The sequence below is a fragment of the Culex quinquefasciatus genome, chromosome 2 (assembly GCF_015732765.1).
Source record: "Culex quinquefasciatus strain JHB chromosome 2, VPISU_Cqui_1.0_pri_paternal, whole genome shotgun sequence".
In the NCBI taxonomy this organism is placed as follows: Eukaryota; Metazoa; Arthropoda; class Insecta; order Diptera; family Culicidae; genus Culex; species Culex quinquefasciatus.
This window is the reverse complement of record NC_051862.1, coordinates 73,001,617-73,022,187: the sequence shown is the minus strand read 5'-3', so window position 1 is coordinate 73,022,187 and position 20,571 is coordinate 73,001,617. Positions and strand designations below refer to the sequence as shown.

The following is a 20,571-nucleotide window of genomic DNA, read 5'->3' as shown; positions in this document are numbered from 1 at the left end:
TAATGCTACCATATCAGCACTTTGACATTCAATTACAGCTCATTAAAAACGTTTTCAACTGAAATCGAGTGATAAGGCCGATGCAAATATTTAAAAAAGTTTTTGTCTCTCGGCCCTGGGCAAGGTCAAGGGGGAAAAAAAAATTAAATAACAAGCCATAGTCTTCACATTTAAATGAAAAAAGTGTTTTAAAATGCATTTTACATTAGTTCAGTTGTTTTGCAATCATTAGTTTTCAAAAAATCAAAGATCTGTCAAAAACAAAAATTGTATCGAAAAAAAAAGATTTTGCATCGAAAATTTTCAAAAAATCTTAAGATTTTGTAATAAACCCAAACATGCTAAAAATGATTTTAAACGCAGGAGAATGTATTTTAATTTGATTTCAGCGGGTTGCACTTGAATTTTCATTGAAATTGTGAAGTTTATTGTAAAAATATTTTTTTTGCCCCCTGATTTTTCGGGCCAATTTTGAAGGGGGGGTGACAAAAACTTTTAAAAATATTTGTACCAGCCTAAATAGTTCAATAAGAAGTGAGCAAGCAAGTTTCGAGTCGAGTTTAGTATATAGACGACGAGTGCTGAAAAAATCGAGATGCATACAAAGCGGTCCTCTTTTCGCAAAAACAGAAAATCCTTATAAGGGACCATCCATAAACCACGTGGACACATTTTTGGGAATCTGTTACCCCCTTCGTGGACAATTGTCCATACAAAAAAATCTTTTTGTATGCATCGTGGACAATCGCCATACCCCCCCCCCTGAAGTGTCCACGTGGTTTATGGATGGTCCCTAATATTTTTTTTGTATATATGAATTTGTATAAAACTTTGCCCATCCATTCCTTGTCGAAATAGACCCACTTTAAACATAAAAAAACACAATTTTATTGAATAATTTAACCTTAAAATAGATATAATTAAAAAACGTTGCACTTTATCAAAATTTTACAAAAAATACTCTTAGATTCAAAATAAAAATTGTCCTCTTAAAATGACTTTTTAAATTTTTTTGTGTGCATTTTCGATTCTTTCTAAAAAAAATACTTTTTTTTATCACAACTTGACCAAAAACAAAACGTCTGTCATACCATATTGCTCAAAAGTTAGCATTTTTGTTCTACTAAAACATCAAAAATAAAAAAAAAAATAAAGAGGAAAGGTTTGTCATCATCGGGGTTTTGTATTAAAAAGTTATTTAAAAAAAAAATGCATTTTTTTAAGAATGCAACTTTTTTTTTCTATTTGTTTCAATTTTACCCAAGACTCCAAATCGTTCAGTAAATTCCTTCGTGAGGTACATATTTTCGAATGGTTTCTTAGCATTTTTCTATGGACAGTCCCCAAATGTGTATGGAGATTGTATGGAGACTTGCATAAAGAAACTAACTATGCAAAATGGCTTATTTAGACATAAGGAATCGATGGACAAGGTTCCATACCGTCATCAGAGGTGACATTGGGTCTGGGGCAGGGATGGAATAATCGCAAAAAAAAATCAATTTCGCTTGCGAACTTTCTTCACCCGCGAAAGAGAGAGGAGGCAAATCACGCAAAAGAAAATCGCTTCCGAACTTCTACAAGAAAATCAATCTGCTGATGATTTTTTGTGAATTTCCACCACTTAAAAATATTTATTTCACTTTGTTTACACACATTGCCCATCTACAAAATGTGACAGGTCATATTTCGACGTGTAACGTTACACTTGTAGCAAGTGTAGTAGTGAAAAAGATATTCCGCTGAATAATCAAGATGATGATTTTTTTTTAGATTCCTTTTACCGATCTTTCGTGCGCGAGAGAGGATTTTTTCTCTTGATGAACGTCCAATGATTTTCTTTTGTTGATGATTATTCCATCGCTGGCTTTGGGGTGACATTGGGTCATACAAAAATGCAGAAATTTGTATGACTCAATCTCACCCCCAGACGCAATGTCTCCCCTGAGGACGGTACCGATAAAACAAAATACAATGAAAAGCAAGGTTCCTGATTTTCGGTACAAAGCTCACAAATCACTCACTCATCGCCAAACGAATCTTCGCCGACTGTACAGCCCGCAATCAAATCAATCACGAGAGAACACGACTAACTAGCCAGCTGTCAGCGTCTTGGCCAATCGCCTACTCCGTCCGTCGACCCGACTCACAAAAAAAAAAATAATAAAATCAGAGAAGAGAGAATTTAACAAAATTCCTGCGCGACGCTCTTTTGGCCTGCACTACCACATGACGAATGAAGTTGACTTTATAGCTGTCGGCCACCATTGCTAGTACCAACCACTAGTGTCTTCCTTTTATCTACAAGGACTTCGCCGCCCTGGGCTCCTAAGTGTATGAAAGTATCTTTTTTGCCAAGGCCGATTCTTCGAAAAAATGCCAAACATTGAAGGTCTGTACCGAGCTCCAGGGTGCTCCAAAGTTCAATGCTATGTAGGTATACCAAAAGATGCGCAAGGATCTGGCCTACACGCCAGTGATGTTTTTGGTAAACGCAATGGTGGCCAAAATGCCCCAAAAATAGACATTTTTGAAAAAAAAAATATATTTTTACGTGTTAAATCCCATTTAAAATTGAAGGGCGGAGCGCCAGCTCCTGTTACGTCCAATCAAGCTCATATTTGGGATTTGGGATCAGTATGCCCACCGGAACAAACTCCTGATTACCCGCCAAAAAGTCAATTTTGTTACACTCTATTATTTACACAAAGAATTTGAGAGCGCCCGCCGCGAAATTCGAACCGGCGACCTCTGGAATGTGAGTCCAGTGCGCGGTCCGATTGCTCCACACGGGCGGGTTTTTGTTTTTGAGTCAGCTTTGAACGATATAATCGGTCTATTTGAGATATTCGCTGTACTACCCGATTGGAGTGAGAGGGAGAGAGGGAAAGAGAGAGCTTCAGCAGCAATTCGTGTTGAAGTGACAAACGGTAGGAATAGATCAGAGCAGTTTTGCGTCGCGTTCGATTTGTGCTCACGAGTGAAAGGGTCTGTTTTGAACAATCAGGAAAATTCAATTTTCGTGTGTTCATTCGTTTATTGGAACAGTTCATCATATTGAGTGGCTTATATGGACAAATGACCGCCATTTAGTCAGCGAACCATGGTGGCCCATACGGCAAAGGAACAGTTCAATATGCCGAAGGTCTTGGGTTCGAGTCTCGGTACCGGTACTTTTTTTTATGGATGAACTTTTTTTGAAGATGAACCCATGAGTCAAGTACTCTCGGTAATTTCGGGATTTATCCTCTGCGTCCGCACACAGTACCATTTTACTACCGAATCGTGCTCTTTATCATCCCGTATGCCGATTTTTAATTAAGAAAAAAACACTTTTGAATACAATTTTTCAGTGAAACTATGTTTTCTTGCATTAGATTGGCGTCCGTGTGTCCAGAAGAGTGTCAAAACGTGTTACTTTTCCAAACAAATGCTGAAAAGTTGAACTTTTTAGCATTGTTATTTTTGGTAACGATAAAAAGGCAATTTAATCACTATAGAATAGCAAGTTTGGAGCGCTACCTGTCAAATCATCAGTCAAGATCATATTTAGAACCCAAGTTCACCAAACCCAAAAAATGCTAAAGAAAAAAAAACTGTTCTTATTTGTTAAATATAACTCTCAATGCTCTGACTCAAAGCTGTTTCAACATCACCCAACAAGTAAAAAAAAAATAAAATGGACCTTAAAAACGCTAGATTTCATCAATCGTTGTTATGAAAACCTAACCTTAAAACATTTTTTTAACAATACTTGTGCTAACAACAGGAAATTTGAATCTGGATGTTGCAAACTACGATTCCCGATGTGACTATAGTTTAATCAAGGGTTATCCCGCTGGACGTGTGTGCCACCGACACGGAATTCAAAGTGATAGTATGTTGTGTGTAATGATGTAGTATAGTGAGTAGGTATATAAGAAGAAGAAGAAGTAGAAAAAAATACGCGAAAAGGCAATGAATGACTTCAAAATTCACACGTAGACGACCTTGAATGGAGCTGTTTGTTATTTTTCCTCGTCGTCATCCATCGTCGTCACACACACATCGGACTGAATGCAACTCTTGCCGCTGGTGGATCGTCTCCTATATTTGATTGCAGTGCGCCGCTGACTGCAAGTGTCTCTCGTAATTACGCTAAAGAATTAAAATTTCTCTTGCAAGGCGCGTCATTGTTGTGCTCTCGGGAACCTATATTTATATTCATCGCCACACCAGGTTTATATGATGAACCACTATCCCCCCAGTCGGAAGCAAAAGAAAAAGAAGAGATTGAGGAAAAATGCAATTTTTATTTTGTGCAGCCACAAGCAACCCAGATATCGTCATCAGCTGATGGTAGAAATCATATGATCTGTCCTGCATGTGCTGCAGAACCAACCGCATGATGGCGATGGCATAATTTGACTTTTATATGGCTTCTGAGGGCTCGTAAGAAGACAGCCTGATACATTTTTTATAATGCCATAAAAGTCTGAAGGAAAAAAATCAACTTGATAAAAAGATTTCGTAATGATGAATTAATTTTTTTGTCAAATTTCTTCTAAAATCCAAAATAGCTTTATATTTTGTTGTTGCATTTTTTGGTAGTATGGCCACGATTAAAAAACGTTTTATTTTTTACTTAATCCCACCGTACAAAAAATTTTCTGCGCAGACTCAACGCGAGGGGAAGCATGAAGTTTTGGGTCGAATGGTTTTTCACCGAAGTTTGTATGACGAATTAGTGCTGTTCGCTACTCCCACATATTGCTCGCAGTTTCTGGATTGTATGCAAGAGCGAGGAACCGTCCTAATTCTCCATACAAACTTTGGAGTAAAACCATTCGGTCCAGTCTAAATATTTTTGAAAAATTCAAAGTGTTTCTGGTTTCTGGTGTTTCAAATTCGAGCTCTGTGCTCGTTTTTTCGTCAAAATGTTTTGACTGCAAATGCATTTTCTCAATACTTCATCACCGCCATTTTAGATTGAACATTTAGAAATCACTTATGATCATTTTTGGGGTCATATTTGAGCCTTACGGCTGAATATTAAACAACGAAAAAACTTTTTTTAATTAGATATCGTTATTAGAAAATGGTGGGTTATTTTGGTGAGATTAAGAAAACTTCAATTTTCGTGTTTCTTTTTCTTAAAGCGGCTCTATCTCATCAACCCGAGGTCCTATCTTCAATGTCTCTTAGACAATTTTATAGCAAATTTTCGGAACCTCTAAAAAAATATCTTTAGAAATGGTCACTCATGGTCACTATTTTGAAAAATTAAAAAACTGCAAATATTTCGCTAAAATCAAAATTTTGGTGGCTTGATCTTGAAAACGGAGCCCTTTATCAAAAAAAAACTGTGAAGTACTTTTCGATTGCAAATTCAATTTTGTATTAAAAAATAATGTCAAACATGTTTTTGCATAAATCACTTTCCAAAAATTACTGTTTTTTTCAAAAATTCATAACTCGGCGGCAGATTTTTTGACCATGTTTTTCTATGGCTCAAAAGTTGCGGATTTTTGTCCCCTAAAACATATCAAAAAATCTCGAAAATCAAAAAATACGTATTTTGGGAAATTGAGTTTTAGTGAGAAAAAAGTTGATTAAAAAATGCGTGTACCTAGTTTTTCTCAATAGTCTTCAACACTACCTACAACTTTGCCGAAGACACCAAATTGATCAGAAAATTCACTCAAAAGTTACAGCTGTTTGAATATTTACATACCATTTTTGTATGGACAGCTGCCAAAATTGTATCGAGACTTGTATGGGTGAACCAAAAACGCAACGCAAAATAGCTTATTTGGTCATAGGGAAGGCCCCCACAAAGTTTAAGTCAAACAAAAAAATAGAAAAAATAAAAATGGTCGAAATCGGCCGATTTCGTAGAGAGTTGCTCTGTAGAGGGTTAAAATAAAAATGCCAGTTGTTTAAAACCATTTTCTTTACTATTTTGATTGATATTTTCTTTTCAATGACAAGAAATATTTTTTTCTCTTAGAAGGCAGTTGTCAATATATGCAATATAATCAAAAAAACAGGCCATACACAATTTTTTTTTTTTTTACAATATTCTAAATGTTGTGCATGTTTGGTCTCGTTTTTTGACGTAGGATTACGTCTTTTTTTTCGAAGGTACTGGAGTGCCCCTGCCAAAAAAAAAATACTGAAATACTGCGTCATCCGTTAAACGCTTATAACTTCCTTCCCTCAAAATGAATCGATACGATTTCTGTTCCATTCGATTCGAAAATCATTCAGCAATTTGCTATTAAATTTTCAATGGTGGCAAAAAAGTTTTACTATTTAAACAATTCAATGACATATCACATATCCACATATCAAAACATTACGTAGTCCTACGCCAATCCGGCTGTGTCTGTGACATAAATAATTTGACTTTTTTCCTGAATATTTGTGACAGTACAATGTAAATACTGTACCAAAAATAAAAGTTTTTATGACAAGATGTTTAAATTGAGATTTTTAAGAAGCAGTATTTGTAGATTCTGTTCGGTTTGTTCTAGAGGTCGAACCGAGGTGCTCCGATTTGGCTGAAATATCGGAGATGAACTCATGCCAAATATGAGCCCTCGACGACAAAGGGAAGTGAGGTAAAAAGGGCATTGAAGTAATGAGGTCCAAAAAACGTAAAAATATAAAAATTGCTCGCATTTCAGTAAAACTACATCAATTCCTACACTCTTAGATGCATTCGAAAGGTCTTTTGAAGCACTTCAATATCAGCCATAGACATCCAGGATTTAACTTTTTCTCATAGCTTTTGCAAATTACTGTTAAACATGGATTTTTTTTAAAACCCTAATATCTTTTTGCAACAGCCTCCAACACCCATACTCCCACAGGTCAAAAGTTAGAGAATTTCATGGACTATAAGCCTATGGAATTAACTTTTTGGCCAATCGCAGTTTTTATCGTAGTTTTAAGATTTTTCTATAACGAACATTTTTCAACGTTAACTGTTGCCCTGTAGGCCAACAAGACGGCACTTTTTGGTCTCAATTGTGACATATTTGGAATCCTCGGAAAATTTCACGTAATTTTGAGGTGACAAACAAACGCTGAAAGTTTCATCCAAATCGGAGCACCTCGATACGACCTGTTTCACATTGGTGAAAAACTCGCTCTTAAAAAGCTAATGATTTCTAGACAACTGTGCACGGAGAAAAATCAGTTTCCAAAATCGGAAACAAGCGTTCATAAAACCACAAACAAAGTGTTCGCGTTACATGGTAGGTTTTTGAAACATGTACCATGATTTTTGAATACTTTGTTCTTGATTCCGAATTTCATGAACGCTTGTTCCTGATGTTGGGAACTGTTTTTTTTTCTTCGTGTACTGTTGCATAATTAATTTTGCAGCCTAGATCTCTATCAATTTTTAAACCATGGCATGCTTATCATTCGGCCATATCGAGTTAGGTAAATTTTGCATAGGTATTCATAACTGTAGTTAATGTTTGCTTTATATTTAATAACTCACTTTTCATACAATGTGAAACATAAATTCTGAAATTCAAAAAAATCAAATGACTCACGGCATTTTTCTCTCTTTCTGCCTCATTCCAGACCAAAGGCTCGACCTGCGCAAAGCTTCCCACGACGACCCGGACCCGGTCAAGGGCCAAATCATCGTGTCGTTCATGTCGCGCGATGGCACCACCGGTGGCACTCCGCTGGCCATCGTTGGCCCCGCCGGGGATGTCCGCGGGCCGGACAACGACAACGACAACGAGATCCTGAAGGACGAACTCCCAGCTGGTTGGGAGGAACGCCACACGCAGGCGGGCCGGGTGTACTACGTGAACCACGTGACCAAAACGACCCAGTGGAACGCGCCGACGGAGCCGGCCAGTGCTGCGGCGGTCGCGGCGATGACCAACGGTGAATCGGTTCCGCCGGGGCCGTCCAAATCAGCGACCAACAACAGCATCAATAGTATTCAGTCTAATGACTCGGGAAGTCGGAGGCACTCGACGGAGATAATGCTCAACAATAGCTCAAACAACAAGGAGAACTGTAACAACGTGGTGAACAAGGACAGGACGAAAGACTTGGAGAATGGGGTCGGGGGGTTGGTGAATGGAGGGCCGGGAAGTGGTCCTGGTGGGGGTGGTGGTGGTGGATCTAGTCGACATGAGGCAAAAAGTCCGGTCAGAATTAGGGACGAAAGCATGCTAATTACGCCAAGCTCGAGCACAAGTCCGTTGAGTGAAAACAACAGTCCGGTGACGCCAAAGGTCCCAGGAGAAATTGCCACTCCGCGGAACACTGGTGCTCTAGCCGGACTGCCAAACACCCTGGGGTCGCTGTCCATCGATCCGTCCGCAGTGCGAACTCCGACCAGCAATGGTAATATTCCAAGCGCGCACTGCACCCCAACCCAACCTAGCAATAGCAGCACAAACGTCGTACCCGCAGGCGGACCAAACTTCCCAGTGCTAAACAGTTCCAGTTCGGGCGCGGCAACGGCGACGCCGACGCCATCCCTCAATGGGGTGGTCCTCATCAACGGAACGTCCAACTCTGCCAACGCCGCGCCCCAGCCGCAAGTGCCTTCTTCGTATCTACCGAACGGTGAATCCCCAGCCGGAAGGTCCCAGCCACAGCCCCAGCAGCCGCCAACGGCCGGAGGAGCAACGCCGACTGGCAGTGGAGATCCGGCGAGCAGTAGTCGCGAGTCGTCGGCCCAACGAATGAGGCGGTCTTCGCGTGGCGTTGAAGAACCATCCTCGCGGCGGAGATCGTCGCGAACCGCCCGGCCACCACTGGTGATGCCACCGCAAAGCAGAGGCAGTGTGCCGGCGGTGCGGCCGGCCGCGGATTTGCCGCCCGGTTACGGTGAGTACTGAATAAGTGAAAAACGTAGATTTTATCTATTATTCTTCTGTCTGCTTATTTTCCAGAAATGCGAATAACCCAACAGGGACAGGTCTACTTCTACCACATACCAACCAAGATGTCCACCTGGCACGACCCCCGGATACCGCGCGACTTCGACACCCAGAACATCGCCCCGGACACGCTCGGTCCGCTTCCCCACGGCTGGGAGCAGCGCAAAACCGCATCCGGCCGGGTGTACTTTGTGGACCACAACAACCGCACGACCCAGTTTACCGACCCCCGGCTCAACGGCCACATTCTGCACGCGATCCGGAAGGTTCCACCGGGAACGCCCCAGCAGGCATCGCCTGCAGCGGTGGCCACCCCCGGTCCCAGTCCTGCCGCCGCAGGTCCAAGTGGCTGTTCGGCATCGGCGGCCGCCCTCATGGCAGCGCTCTCCGGTGCCGGGCCGCAGGTCTCGAACGGAACTCCCAGTGGTGGTGGTGGTTACCGGCTAGGATCGGCTGAACCGGCCGGAGCTGCCACCGGAAGTAACGGATTGCCAATGGTATGTGATTTGAGAGGTTGGTACACGGATTTGATGGTTCTAAAGTTGGAGTTTGTTTTTCAGGACTCGACGCCCCACCGAACGCCCCCCAGCAACATTCCCGATCTGCCGCAAGGTCTGCTGGACGGTGCCGAGCTGCTGCCCAAGTACCGGCGGGACCTGGTCGGGAAGATTCGGTCGCTGCGCGCCGAGCTGCAAACGCTTCAGCCCCAGTCCGGTCACTGCCGGCTGGAGGTGTCTCGACATGAAATCTTTGAGGAGAGCTACAGGTAATGTCAAGTCAGCTGTATGATTTTTGAACACCTTCCTAACGAACTCCGCGATCTTCTTGCAGACTGATCATGAAAATGCGACAACGAGACATGCGCAAGCGGTTGATGGTAAAGTTCAAGGGCGAGGAAGGGCTGGACTACGGTGGAGTGGCGCGCGAGTGGCTCCATCTGCTGTCCCGGGAGATGCTGAACCCGCAGTACGGACTGTTCCAGTACAGCGGGGACGATCGGTACTCGCTGCAGATCAACCCGGACTCTGGTAATTACTTCCCTCCAAGATTATCATAAAGAACGTGATCCTAACTCCGTGTGTCCTTTTTGCAGGCGTCAACCCGGACCACCTGTCGTACTTCCACTTTGTCGGCCGGATCCTGGGCATCGCGGTGTTCCACAACCACGTGCTGGACGGAGGCTTCACGCTGCCCTTCTACAAGCAGCTGCTCAACAAACCGATCACGCTCAGCGACATCGAGGACGTCGACCCGGAGCTGCACCGCAGCCTGACGTGGATGCTGTAAGAGAGATATTCTAACCTCGTATTCTCCGCTAGACTTGACTAAACACTGAACTTCTTCTCCAGAGAAAACAACATCAACGGCGTGCTGGACTCGACCTTCAGCGTGGAGAACAACAGCTTCGGGGCGCTCAAGGTGCACGAGCTGAAGCCGAACGGGGCGCAGCTGGTCGTGACGGAGGAGAACAAGCGCGAGTACGTGAAGCTGTACGTGAACTACCGGTTCATGCGGGGGATCGAGCAGCAGTTTTTGGCGCTGTCGAAGGGTAATATCGATTGGGTAATTTCAAGAAAACTCAAAGCTCAAACGGCGTTCTTTTTTCGAAACAGGCTTTGGCGAGCTGATACCGAGTCACCTGTTGAGGCCGTTCGACGAGCGGGAGCTGGAGCTGGTCGTGGGAGGCATCAGCAAGATTGACGTGATCGACTGGAAGACGCACACGCGGCTGAAGCAGTGCACCCCGGAGACGCCGCAGATCGTCTGGTTCTGGCAGGTTAGTGATCGATGTTGTTGTTTATTAGTGCATCTCCAGCGCGGGTAGCCAACATCGAAGCAAATCAAATTTGCACCCGACGTAAACCCCACGGCGGTACCTGTCGCGGTAGCAAATTTGCTCTCAGTTCTTCGGGATTTCACTTTGCTACCCGCTATTATGCTGGTTTGCTACTGCGACAAATGGAATGATGCACGAAAAACTAAATCATGCACAAAAAAAAAATTTGTATGTACAGTCATCCCTCACATTCGGAACAGTTTACAGATCGGCCAACGTTCAAAAAATCATAGGAAACCGATAATTAAACATAATGATTGGCTTTTACCTTCATGTGAAAGCTTTTCTTGCGATCTTTCGATTGATGTATTGACCGACAGTAATTTTTTTACGTTTTATATAGAATTTTCAAAGAAAAACATTGGCCCTTGAAATCCACAAATTCGGAACACTTTTTTCTTACGGATGTAAACAAACTTTGGATCTCTCAAGGAGTACATATTTTCCACAAGACAATGACTTCACACACTGGAACCAATGAAACCCAAGCTTAGTAATGTTTTATAAATGGTCTGATACCTTTTTTGTGAAAATATCAGATAAATTCAGGTGTTCCACAATTGTGGGAGGGACAATAACATCCCACAATCATGGAACAGACAATTTGGGTGCAGTGTTTTGGTGCTCTGAATAAAATTGTCTCGAAGTGCAGTTTTTTGTTCAAAAAGATCAACTTTAACAAGTGAAATAGCAAGACACTGTCCAAATAACTGTCCTAAAAATAGTAGGGTCACCAGAAAAGATGCATTTGGCATGCTATTGACAAATTATCACAAAAGTGTTCCAAATTTGTGGGTGTTCCGAATATGTGGGATGACTGTATAAAAAATAAAAAAAAATGACAAAATAAAAAAAAACAATAAAAAAAATAAAATTAAAACAAATAAAAATTTAAAGAAAATAAAAAAAATCAAAAAAAAAAATTAAAAATAATCAAAAAATTAAAAAAATTCAAAACATTAAAAAAAATTAAAAAATTTAAAAAAGTTTAAAAAAATTAAAAAATTAAAAAAAAAACATAAACTTTGAAAAATGTTTGCAACGGCATTATTTCAAGAAATAAAAAAAAATTAAAAAATTAAAAAAATTGAAAAATATTAAAAAAATTTGGAAAAAAAAATTACGTTTTCATCAAATTATCTGAGATCCGGCCTTTTTGTATTTTCGCATTTTTGTATTTTTGAATTTTTGCATTTTGGAAGTTTTGAATTTTAAAATTTTTGAATTTTTGACTTTTTAAATTTTTGAATTTTTTGATTTTTTGAAAAAATTAAGCTAATTTAAACGCATTTTTAATTTTTTGAATTTTAGAATTTTTGTATTTTTGAATTTCTGAATTTTAAAATTTTCGAATTTTTGACTTTTCAATGTTTTTAATTTTTGAAGTTTTGAATTTTTGATCATACACAAGAGCAGACATACAAAAATCTCTGTATTTTTAAATTTTTGTATTTTTAAATTTTTGAATTTTTGAATTTTTGAATTTTTTGAATTTTTAAATTTTTGAATTTTTGAATTTTTGAATTTCTGAATTTTTAAATTTTTGAATTTTTGAATTTTTAAATTTTTGAATTTCTGAATTTTCAAATTTTTGACTTTTTTAATTTTTGAATTTTTAAATTTTTGAAAAAATAAGCTATTTAAACGCATTTTTAAATTTTTGTATTTTGAATTTTTTAATTTTCAAATTTTCGATTTTTTCAATTTTTAAATTTTTGAATTTTTTGAATTTTTGAATCATACACAAGAGCAGGCATACAAAAATCTCCAAAACACGCATTCAAAACTTTGCCCCCGGATTGCCGGTACTTGTTGGGTATCAGAAAATGAGGACCCGACAGGTACCGACACATATTTTTCTTCTACAGATGAAATTGAGATCAAATTTGATACCTGCTTTGCTACGCGCGGTGGGAGACTCGGGGGCAAACTCGAGAGCAAATTTGGTGGGAATCAAAACGGATAGCAAATGGTTTAACTTCCGACCTTTTTAAAAAATGAAATTCTTTTAGCATTTCTAGGCATAAACCAACACATAATTATTGATTTTGAAGGTAAACGAGAGCAAAAAATGATAAAAACCCATATTTGCCCCCCGCGGTGGGCTTGTTTCGGTGGCAAATTTGCTTTGACGGAGTTTTTTTCAAGGTGGCAAATTTGATCTCGGTATTCATGAGCCGGGTGCAAATTTGGTTTGCACCCCAGCGCTGGAGATGCCCTTTTATCAGATCGACTTTAGTGTAAATGTTGCCATTCGTCACCAAGGTGTGATCGATGAGTTGAACGTAAATGTGTGCAACTTGAAGTTTCAAATCAGTAGGTCTGGGTAAAACAAGGTGAAATATATATGAATTTAGACATGGGAGAGGGAAAAAATTAAACAACTTCAAGTCCTACAAGGATTTACAAACACGTTTTTTTCCATGTTTTCTTAAATATATTTTGTCGAGATTGTATCGAATTGAATCGTACCTAATTGTTCCTTTGGCGAAATATATCTTAGTACCGTAAACTGGGGTCAATCGGGACACATGGGGCGAATTGGGACAGCAGTTTTAACCATGTTGGAGCACAATATTTTGATTCTTCTAGTTGGTTTCGGTTAGAACAGACTCAGACCAACAAAATGTGTACATCCATTTCCAAATTTAAAAGCTTTAAGTGGTCTAAAAACTGCTGTCCCTATTCAGACTGTAGTCCCGATTCGCCCCAGATTACGGTATTATTATTTTTTATCAAAATTGAAGTATTTCAAAAATATAATTGAAATAAACTTAAAATTAAATAAAAATCTATATTTTTCTATTTCTCTTTTTTAACTTCTGTATTCTCGATATATTACGTAAAATATTTTTATGTTTTTGTTTACAGACTCTAGTCAAGGTCCACAAAGCGGGAAGAAATAACTAAATTCTAGTTTTGTTCATTTAAAATTTTATTTGGGAATTTTGAAGTAGGAGACAAACCTCTTTCTACTCGGCGCGTTTGGAACGGTATGTCTACGCATTCTTCCTCCCCTGTATTTTCTGTGAAATGTGATTCGTTCTCAGAACCCTATCGGAAGTTAATGCAACACAGTATGCCTGGCCGGTTTAATTAGGGTGATATAGCTCGGTGATACTCGAAGAGGGGGAGCGTTGGGTGGGGTGTTTGGTTTAAAACCAAGTTGAAAACTCTTCTAAGGGAATTTGTGATTTTGTCTTAAAATTTAGTCAAGATCCCAAATCACAAAAAGTGTGAAAATAAAATCAAAACTTAACTCACTTTGGCTTAATCCTGAGGGCAAATTCAGATTTAGAGGGCAAAATTACACGGAAAAACATAAAGTTGGACAATTTTCGAATTTCGTTAGGGTGGTCCCATGCACTTTCCCCCCCGAAAATTTGACATTTTAAAATGAAGATATCTCGAGTTTTAAGAAAAATACTCCTTCGATTTTTTTCAGCGTTTGTAGTGCTTGATCTCCCCTTTCGACGGCAACCTGGCGTTTTAAATTTGGTTTGAGCTTTATCAAGATACAGTAGTTGTTCGGTAACTGGGCGTTGTTTAACTGGGCTGCTTTTAAACTGGGCGTTCGATAACTGGGCCGTAGCCAAGTTAAAAAGCAGACAAACGTCAAAAAACCAAAACAAACCAGAATGACCGAGGGGTTAATGGATGCAAAAATCTTATTCAATAAATAAAAAAACTTTTTTCAAACATTTATTTAATTTCAAGTTACAATTGAAGAAATGTGAAAAGTAAGCATTAAAAATAAATTTGAGCAACTTTTATTCTTATATTTCATCTGGGAAATATTATGCATCGGTGGTCCCCTCGTTATTTTTTGTTCAGCCCAGTTAACGAGCAACATTCGGTGACTGGGCTACGTTCTCAGCCCAGTTACCGAACAACTACTGTGCTAAATTTTTAAATGTGCATCTTGCTTACTTCAAAAAACTTTTGACCCTTATGTTCAAATTGACTTGTCAAATCATTAAAAATTTGCTTTTTATAGCTCTAAAAGGGCCCCGAACATCAATTTTCTCTAAAGCTTAACCCTGAATTGCCACGTTCAAAACAAATATTTTTTTAAGGTTTGCGCTGATGCTTTCTGCAGGCCAAGTGCGAATGATGCTGATGATACCTCTTCAGTTGACGCTCAGGCGAGGAACATCCTGGAAGGAGCGTCACTGACTACGTCCGTAGTCCTGTTAGATCATACTTGATCAAGACAGTATAGCTCTGGTTCCTTGCAAGTGTCCTATTTTCTTACCTCCACGTTGGCTTGGTTTTCATGATGACCTAGCTGGTGGCCTGTGGAAACGGATCGTAAACCTTTGACCACCGTGGGTCAAAGTCGAGACGGCTAAAAGAAAGGGGCGCGATAATGTGGGAAATGGAAGTAATTTGTGATTGTAGACGGTATTGTTTTGATTCGCAGTATGTTGAGTCAACTGCTGTGGATGTACCTGAAACATCGCACAACGGGGTTTCTCTTCTTTCCATTTCATCTACCACCTATCTTCTGTTTATTTTGTTTCACTGATTTTCTAACGCGGCTCTGTTTACTATCCTCCATTTCGATTGTACTCATTTGATTCTCTTATTTCTCAACGCTTTTTCACTCTATTTTACCAATTGATGCTGCTGTAACATACTTTCTGCTTTCCCTGCTTTCCCCCTTCCCAACCAATCAATCAATCAATCAATCCTTAATTTGGCAGTAAATTTTGTTTATCATGTGCTTTTTCTTTATTTGTCTATTTGAATAATTCAATATTCATTTTGGGCCAATATTCAAATTTGGGCCTATAAATTGCCCTCAATACAATCTAAGCTTGTTTTTTTTACCTCTATTTATTAATTATTGTTAATTTCTTTATCAACTTTATAAATTACTATCTTTCTTTTACTATTGATTCTTCAAATAGTATATTTCTTTCACTGTCCATTGTTTTCAATCTTTATCCTTTTCTTCAAACAAATGAGGTTCGAGCCCTTACTCATTTTTTGGAGTGATCAAAGAATTAACACAAATATTACTATTGTACTTTTGAAAAATTTTTATAAAATGCTTAGGACCAAAATTGTAACAAAACACCGCGACAAAAGAAATAGCAACATAAAAACACGATTCAACACTAGGAAAGATTTCAGGAGAAAACAAAACACAGTAAATAACAACTAGTTTTTGAATTCAAACTAAAAATAAAACAGTTTTTGCTTTAATGAAAGTTGTTAGGCACACTATAAATGGTTAGGCGCTTATACTTACATCAAACCCTACGTAATGTACCACCCCCGGCCGAGTTAAAATGCGTAACCGGAAAAGAAGGTGTGCATGTCTGGCACGAACACTCAAAGCGTGTTCTAGCGTGCTGCTCGTACTGACTCAGAGCAAGGGTGAGATGTAGGTGTAAGGGCAGTGCGTGTTCGTTGGGAACCTAGTGCATAAGATCGGTCAAGGCCCGTTCTTACACTGAAAATTGCGAATTGCGAATTGCGAAGGTTTGCGCTGATGCTTTCTCTAAATTTGGTCGTAAGTCCAACAACTTTCACAAAATAATATCAAAAATATTTCCGACAAGTTAGATTTTCAAAATCACCCAAATCGTAAACCACCCTTATTTTCAAGTTCATTTCTCTCATTGTCACCTGGTAAGTCGTATTTTTTACCTTCCGATATCTCTTGGCAACTATATGTAATGCTCCAATATTGAATGATTTAAATATTTTAAATATTAAAGCAAATGTATAGACTTTTTAGGTGACTTTTTTCATTTTTTAAATTACAAGCAAATCTTTTTTAAAAACATTATTTTAGAATGAACAGTCTGACATCTACCTTATTTTTAAAAGTGTCTCCATTCTTAATATTTAATATATATTTTTTTATCATGTTAGGCCGATGCAAATATTTTTCAAAGCTTTTGTCCCTCGGCTGATAGCCGGGGTCGAGGGGGGAGCAAAAAATAAAAATATAAATATTTAAATAACAAGCCATAGTTTCAACATTTCCATAGAAAAAGTGTTTTAAATTGCGTTTTACACTTGTTCAGTTGTTTTGCAGTCATTAATTTTCTAAAAATGTAAGATTTTACGAAAACAAAAATTTTAGCGAAAAAAAACATTTTGCGATAATAAACGTCGAAAATTTTCATAAAATCAAAAGATTTTTAAATCAACCCAAAAATAGTAATAATGATCCTAAACGCAAGGGAATGCATTTTGAAATGATTTACGCTGATTGCAGTTCAATTTTCAATAAATTTTGAATTTTTTAAAAACATGTTTTTTGCCCCTCAGTTTCCAGGTCAACTTTGAAAGGAGAGGGGGGGGGAGACGACCTTTAAATAAAATTTGTACCAGCCTTTTATTTTCTAAGTTCACTTCACTACGAGATAAATCAGTTTTATTAAACAAAAAGACATTTCTGGAGTTTTTTTTTTTTTTTTGAAAAGGTCCAATAAACCAAATTTTCAGTTTTTGATTTTTTGGAGTTTTTAATACCCCTGACTCAAGGCGGTTTCAAAAACACCCAAAAAGCAAAAACTGGAAATTTGTTTTATTGGACTTTAAAAAAAACTTTCATTTTTCGTTTTTTTTTGTTCTTCGTCGTTTTTAGGCCAAGTTTTCCACTTTTCTTCTAACGAGAAATACTACTTTATCGACATCATTTTGCTGGGTGAGATAGAACGCCGTTTATTTTTAGACGATAACTCAGCACAATAAGGGGAGGGCTTTCCACTTTTGCACTTACAAAAACCTGATGGCAGCACGATGTAACGCTATCCTCCTATTGCCCGAACGGATTGGAAGTCTAAATATAGATTGAGAATCCATCAGTTGCTTGCTGCTTTGTCCAGGCGGGGCCAGACAATGCCCAACGCCTTCGGAATTGGACCACAAGAAAATGAATACAAAAGTGTTTCGATTAGGATGATCGAAAATCCCCTTCTCATTTTTTCCCTTTTTCCGTTCCCCAGATCGTCGAATCGTACTCCCCGGAGATGCGCGCCCAGCTGCTCCAGTTCGTGACGGGCTCGTGCCGCGTGCCGCTCCAAGGCTTCCGCGCCCTCCAGGGCTCGACCGGTGCCGTCGGTCCGCGGCTCTTCACCATCCACCTGACGGCGGACGCCCCCATTCAGAACCTGCCGAAGGCGCACACCTGCTTCAACCGGATCGACCTGCCCATGTACGACTCGTACCAGCTGATGTACGACAAACTGACGCAGGCCGTCGAAGAAACGTGCGGCTTTGCCGTGGAATAAACAAGCGGGTTGGTTTGTGCCGGGGCAACAAAATTGGCTGTTTTTGTAACCTTTTTAAAAGCGAGAGCGAGATTTTCACTCTTTCACTGCGGTTTTAAGAGCGATTAATGGCGAGAGCTCTCCCCGAAAGTGGCAACGAAGAAAAATTAGAATTTAAAATCGTCGTCCTCGGAACAGGTCTTTAGCTAGATCTTGTCGTGAACCAATCGAGAAGCGAATAATCAAAACCCCCTGATAAAATTAACTACGCAAGTGTTCTAGAAGGTCGTACAATGTCTTTTTCACTCTTAACAACAACAAATGGCTACAAAATCGAAAATCAAAAACATGAAAAAAAAAAAACTTTGTTAGTAGTGAATCAAATCTATCAAACTCTAACTCAAATTAATAAAATTTATAGAAGCGACGCGCGACGTCGCAATTGAATAGCTCAAGAATTTTATCCAATGTTTGTAGCGAGATCACACCGGTTTTTCGTACCATCGATAGGGTGTGACAAAAAAGCGAGCGAACCAAACGTTAACACTTTTCATCAACAATTTTTGCTAGGAACGTTTTTTAAAGAACAGAGAATGTTATGTTTTTTTTTGCATGCAAGAAAGTTTGGAAGTCTCTTTTAGTATTGTCGAAAATTAATGAAAAAAGAAACGAAAACCCGTTTTTATCCAAGTGAGTGATATTTAGCAATTTTCAAATTTGTACCGGAAAATCGAAAATATTACACGAATAAAAAAACAAATATTGAGATTATTATCTTCTAGTAGTCAAAAGAAAGAGAAGCAGATTGGGAAGAAAAAAAGTTGTAAAAAGCAAAATTGTTCAACGGATTAGGGATTTTAAACGGTCGCATCAAACACAAGCATATTTATTGTAGGTAAAAGTTTCACCAATTTCAAACCAATGTGTATTTTGAGCAACCACCCCCTTTCCTCCTACCGTGTCCGTGTAAATTTATCAACTAATTAACGGGTTAGTGGGTCTAATACTACTTTTGCAAAACGATATTCTTGTTTAAGTTGTTTTTAGAAGCATGTCTAGAAAGAGGACAGAATCGCAAAGCCAATTAATTGTCCCTTCTGTTATTAAAGCGAAAAAAAAAGTTCAAGATGGTATGTCAGAGACATAACCGAAAGACATAGGACCAAACAATTTGAATGAGTTTTTGGATTGCTAGTGAAATCTGGAATAAGATTAATTTATTTTGTTTTATAGATTTGTCGGCAAAATTGTCATAAATGTTCCCCCAAGGTGAACATTCCATGAGGGCACCGGCAACTCCAGGTTGTGGCCACTACTGTCGAAATGGCCATTTGCAGGTTTAATATCAAAACTATGAATTTTGATACCCATATTGCCACAACTCGTATGTTACCCCGGGCCCAAGGGGAACCTGCTTTGAGGGCACCGGCCACTCCAGGTTGTGGCCACTACTGTCGAAATGGCCATTATCATGTTCAGTATCAAAAACCATGAATTTTGGTACCCATATTGCCAAAACTCGTATGGTTCTGTAAATGTCCCTCCGGGCCCCCGGGGAACCTGCTTCGAGGGCACCAGTCAGTCGAAATGTCAATTTTCATGTTCAGTATCAAAAACCAAACAAGTTCATCCGGACACGGGCATTTCCTCGAAGGCTGCGTAAACGAAATCTTCGAACGAATTGGGGGAAGCTTCCTGACTGACTCGGCTGTGCATCCCGGGGCCGTTACCAATTAAACGAGCTCGTAGTAGATTCGTTGTACTAACCCATACAACAGGGCTACAACAATTTTCACACAGTCTACTAGCTTAAGCGATTTTACTCCAGTGCCTAAAAGTTGCCTCCGCTGGCGGTTTTGCTCGTCCCCCGTGTGTATCTGTAGTTGGTCGCAGTCTCTGATGGCATTTTCAGGTGACGAATTTAGATACATCAATCGAACATCCGTGGAAGGGAAACTCGACGCATCGAACCCAATCAGCGTAGCGTGTACCATGAAACCGGAGTGTGTGTGTATGTGTGTGAACGCGCATTTGGCAATTTTCTTGAATCTACCATCCTACGGCATTTGGTGTGTCATTCTACGGTATTCGCACACCTCTTCGGTGCTGCTCTCCGAATCTCTCTCTCTCTAGAAAATAAAGGTGATTTTGCAGAAGAAATCCTTCTCCGGAAGAGAGAATTTGCGTTGCTAGGGCTCTCTCTTTCCCTGCTGCTGCTGCTTCACCCGTCCGCGGCTCAGAAATTATGAGCCGACCCGACATGTTCAGCATCTCGGTGGCAACTAAGTGGAGTGGAAAGGGTAGAACGCATTTTTATACTTCTACTTCGCTATTACTTCCCCTCTTTTCACGATCGTCGACGGCCAGTTCTGCAGCGGCGGTTTTCCCCTCAAAAGCGTTCGTTTTGTTAGCTATTTCTAAGCATTTTAAAACATTGAATTGTTTGAATAGTTATACTATTCTGCCAATACTGAGAATTTTATAGAAAATTGCTGAAGGTTTTTCGAATCGAATGGTCCAAAAATTATGTAATTTCAATGTGTCTGGATGAAGATATTACCGTTTGAAATAACGTTCGCCAAATGTGACGCTTGGGATC

At 39.4% G+C, this 20,571-nt stretch overlaps 1 protein-coding gene across 1 annotated transcript in view; it reads left to right on the top strand.

Annotated features, from left to right (window-relative positions):
* LOC6036620 (E3 ubiquitin-protein ligase SMURF2) overlaps positions 1-18,992 on the top strand; it is a 103,800-nt gene extending 84,808 nt beyond the window's left edge. Inside the window, exons 5-12 of the mRNA XM_038255517.1 lie at positions 7,579-8,850; positions 8,916-9,400; positions 9,464-9,669; positions 9,735-9,931; positions 9,997-10,186; positions 10,253-10,452; positions 10,517-10,680; positions 17,709-18,992. Of these exons, the coding sequence (XP_038111445.1) occupies positions 7,579-8,850; positions 8,916-9,400; positions 9,464-9,669; positions 9,735-9,931; positions 9,997-10,186; positions 10,253-10,452; positions 10,517-10,680; positions 17,709-17,993 (2,999 nt within the window). The 3' untranslated portion in view covers positions 17,994-18,992. The remainder of the gene's footprint in view (positions 1-7,578; positions 8,851-8,915; positions 9,401-9,463; positions 9,670-9,734; positions 9,932-9,996; positions 10,187-10,252; positions 10,453-10,516; positions 10,681-17,708) is intronic.
* Positions 18,993-20,571: the final 1,579 nt, after the last annotated feature.